This window comes from Zea mays, chromosome 3 (assembly GCF_902167145.1).
Source record: "Zea mays cultivar B73 chromosome 3, Zm-B73-REFERENCE-NAM-5.0, whole genome shotgun sequence".
NCBI lineage: Eukaryota > Viridiplantae > Streptophyta > Magnoliopsida > Poales > Poaceae > Zea > Zea mays.
Window position 1 is genome coordinate 192944124 of NC_050098.1, and position 4151 is coordinate 192948274.

The window sequence follows — 4151 nt, forward strand, 5'->3', positions numbered from 1 at the left end:
CTCTAGGAAGTTTACTATTTTGGTGTAGTGCAAGCTTCTTCTCGTCGTTGATGAGCAACGCCAACGCGAGCGCCTCCTGCCAGTGGTGTTTGTTCGGGGTTTCCGTGTAAGAAACATAGATTCATCTTTGGCATTGGTTTATGAAAATGACTTACAAATCAGATCCATGAAAAAAATATTATGGAAAATAAATATCACGCATATAAAAAAGGAATTTAAGTTGAAAATATTATAAAAACAAAAGAAATTGCATGCAAGGCTCTTCTTTAAATACTACTGCCTCCGTCCAAAAATATAATTCAGTAATCTCGTTGATAATTATCTACTACTACACATTGTGCAAGGGTAGCAGGTGAGATTTGGGAGAGATGTAGTAGATATTTTTACTGTAACAAATATTGACATAAACACACATGTGGTGTAGTGGTAGCTACGAGCACATTTGCTTAAGGGGTCGTGGGTTCGAATCCCATTACAAATGCACGTGGGAATGGGAATGAGCTTTGTGACAGTGGGAATGGGAAAGACACGGGAGGGCGGAATGGGAATGACAGAACACGGAATGGCAGCCGGAAATGGGAATGGGCTTTGCGGGGGAGGGCGGAATGGGAATGGCAGCCGGAAATGGGAATGGGCTTTGCGGGGAGGGCGAAATGGGAATGGCAGAACACGGAATGGCAGCCTACACCTTACCGTCTTAATAAGTAGTAGAGATAATAATAACCCCAATAATAATAAAACATGATCATGACACATAACGCCAATAATAATAAATCATAATAAAACATGACCATGACATATAAGTATCATTATCTTATGATCAACTAGAGCACTAGCAAATCTACCTGATAATGTGTACAAGGTATAGAAAAAATCTAGATATAACCTTTTAAGACGTACCAGTACCAGGTAACCTTTAAAGACCTATCAGGTTCTTTTAAGGGCATGTTTGGCTACTTTAGTCTAGGGACTAAATTTTAGTTAGAGGATTAAAGTTTATTCTATACTCTAAATTGATAGTCATGTTGTTTAAATTGAGCTCTTAAGGATAAAACTTACAAAAAGTGCTCTATATTTCACGTGCCCATTTCTATTCTATTGTGGGCCTTACATATCCTGGGCTGCAGACGCCGGTGTCTCGAAGAGGCCCTCCAGACGGATTGGAGGTTGGAAGGAGAAGCACTTCGTCCCCGTGCGAATTGAACTGGGATCGATTCAGGTTCTACTGCTACTGGGCTACTGGCTCACATCACATGGCTAGTACAGAAAGGACGCCGCCTAGTCATCGACACCGAGTTGCGACACAGTGCTGCTGATGGTACACTACTCCGCAAAAGTCCATGGTGGAGTGGAGTGTGGAGCTTGATATGCCGGAATTACGGCGCCACGTGGGCGCCATCGTCGCCGCCTTCCGTGGAAGCGTCATCCTCGGAGTCGGCGTCGCGATCGGCGTCGCTGGAGGTGAGGCGCGCGAGCCAGCAGTTGCCGTGGAGGTGTCCGCTGACGCAGACGTAGTACTGGAGGCGTCCCTCGTGGGCGCCGAGCCTGCGGCACGCGCTGCGCGGCGCCATCCCGGCCGCCACCATGCTCCAGACGCGCGCGCCGCAGTAGGGGCAGCGCACGCGCGTCTCCAGCGGGGCCCGGCGCCCCACCAGGCACGCGCGCGTCCGGGAGCGCGTGAATCCCCGGAACACGCCGCGGTAGGCGCCCACGTCGTCGTCGGCGCCGTGGACGGCGTGCTCGCAGGGGTCCGACACGTAGAGCAGGTCGCCCCGGCACCGGCGCGACAGGAAGCTCCGGCCGGACGTCTTGGAGAAGCGGGACACGCCCGTGAAGTGGCCCCGCACGGCCGCCGCCGCCGCGCCGCAGCAGAAGAGGAGCAGCTTGGCCAGCGCCGGCCACCCGCCCACGACGCGCCCCGGGGGCGCGCCGCCGCCCGCGAGCGAGGCCACCATCCGCGGCGCCCGCGAGACGCAGAGCTCCCGCCACAGCACGCGCTCCGCGACGGCCCGCAGCCGCCTGCTGACGCAGGACACGGTGCACAGCGCCTTGGGGTCGAAGTTGAGGTACCGGAACACCAGCGCCAGGACGTTCTCGTCCAGGATCCCCGTGTTCACGAGACTGGCCCGCGCCACGCCGATGCCGCCGCCGCCGTCCCGGTAGGTCGCGCTGCTGCTCCCGCTGCCGCTGGTCGACGCGGCGAAGAACTGGCGCGTGTTCCGCGCGCCCTCGCTCATTGCCAACCCAAGCCAGAGAGTCCTACTCCTCCTACCTAGGCGATGCAGAGCGCGCAGCGGGCAGTGGCAGGGGGGATGAAGAAGATATAATATACTGTACGCGCGGTCGCTGACGCGAGTCGTTGACCACTTCGCGTGCTCCCCGAAAGGCTTGGGTGTCGGGGCAGGACGCGACCGGCCAAGGTGTCGTGGCGCCATCCGCCGCTTGACAAATGGCCACTCCGGCATCGAGTGCCAATAATTAGTCGTGAGCTTAGCTGGATTGCAGGTGCGACCAACGCGAGAACCATCCTGTCAATGCTCTCCTCGATCGCCCAAATATCTTATCTGCTCGGCGCTAAAAGACAAATGACTACAGCCAATTCAACGTAAGGATGGATCTCAGCTGATGCGGAGCGATGCGCGGCATCTCAATCGCAGTTGAGAGCTACTACTCTCTCTCTCTCTCTCTACGCGGGTACATCTGTTGAGAGCTACCTGACAGAAGATCCGGGCACGTATAATTGCCAGATCTTACTACTATTATTAGCACTATTATAACAATTGTAGGACGTCACATCGCGCGACGGCTCTACGCTATACTATCAATCAGGCTCGCTCGCATTGTTTATAGCGAGAGCTCTATCCCGATTGAATTCTTAATCCAGCCACCTTTCCAAATCCAGCCATACCGGCCCTCGACGAGGGAAAGACGACGGAGCCACCAGCGGGACACGTGCCAGGAAAGCAGGGCGTTGTTGCCTCCTCCGTGGACGCGTGTCCTGACGAGTCTCCGTGGCCGACGCGTGTCCTGGCGCGCGGAGGACGCGTGCCGACCATCCAAGGCAGCACGTCTCCTTTTCCAAAACATCTCATCCGCGCGCAAATTCTGATTTCATCGTCACCGGCACCGCAGCTCTTTTGCTTGCCGGATTCAGGCCTTTTCTTTTGCGTCGAGTGCTGCGCGCGGAGAGCGACACGACACGACACGTGAAGCCCTGTCCCGCCCTGCTATCGCTGGTCGCCAAAATATCTCGCCGGCGGGGGGCGCGGCGCCCTGGAGAGCTCGTCTCCGGGGGTTGGTGGGCTGATTGCTGTGCTATCCGAGCTTAATTAGTTAGTACCTTTCAAAATACGCCACGTCAAAGATTTGCTAGGTTTTAATTTTAGCTCTTGTTTAGTTTACTACTAAAACTTGTCAGCTCCTTATATCTGATTTATTAAATTATAAATTTTATTACCATAGTTTGCCTTACTATTTCTTTGGCATGAAAAATCCTTCTTACTTGCGCTCGGCCTATAGGTGTACATTTGAGCCGGGTCTGATGGGCCGGTCCGAAGCACGGAAAAAAAGCACGGCCCAGGCACGGCACGGCCCGAAATAATTTAGTGTCGGGCCGGCACGGCCCGTTATATCGGGTCGGGTTTGGGCCGAGGTCATGACCCATGGGCGGGCACGAGCACGACCCGTTTAAGGCAGGCACGAAATGGCTCATATAGAGGCACGAAAAGGCCCATATATTTATTAAAACCACACTTCATTCCACACTTTCATATACTTGATAAAAACACAAAGCTAGAGATAATGCTAGTTAGATGTTTTTTTAGCTTTGAATTAGAGTGTGTGATGTAATTTTGCTTTTGTTATGAATATTAGACAATAAACTGAACTTACGAACTTTGTATAGAGTTGATTATACTCTTTTTCCTTCTAACAAAATGATTTATAAACGAGGTAGTCATTACATAGCTGTGGTAACTTTAATACAAATATTAAGTTTGATTTTGTTCAAATTTATTCGTCTTATCTTTTATTTGTTTTATTATTATTATTTTGAATTTGGGGCTCTAATGTGAATTTTGAGCCAAAAACTAAATTTCGGGCCAAAAACTGAATTCCGGGCCCTAATGTGAATTTCGGGCTTTTATAATTTT

At 51.7% G+C, this 4151-nt stretch overlaps 1 protein-coding gene across 1 annotated transcript; it reads right to left on the bottom strand.

Annotated features, from left to right (window-relative positions):
- Window positions 1–989: 989 nt before the first annotated feature.
- Window positions 990–2799, bottom strand: LOC103651102 (EID1-like F-box protein 3). The gene has a single exon (XM_008676705.4). The coding sequence runs from the start codon at window positions 2463–2465 to the stop codon at window positions 1377–1379; it is 1089 nt and encodes a 362-aa protein (XP_008674927.1). The 5' UTR covers window positions 2466–2799; the 3' UTR covers window positions 990–1376.
- Window positions 2800–4151: the final 1352 nt, after the last annotated feature.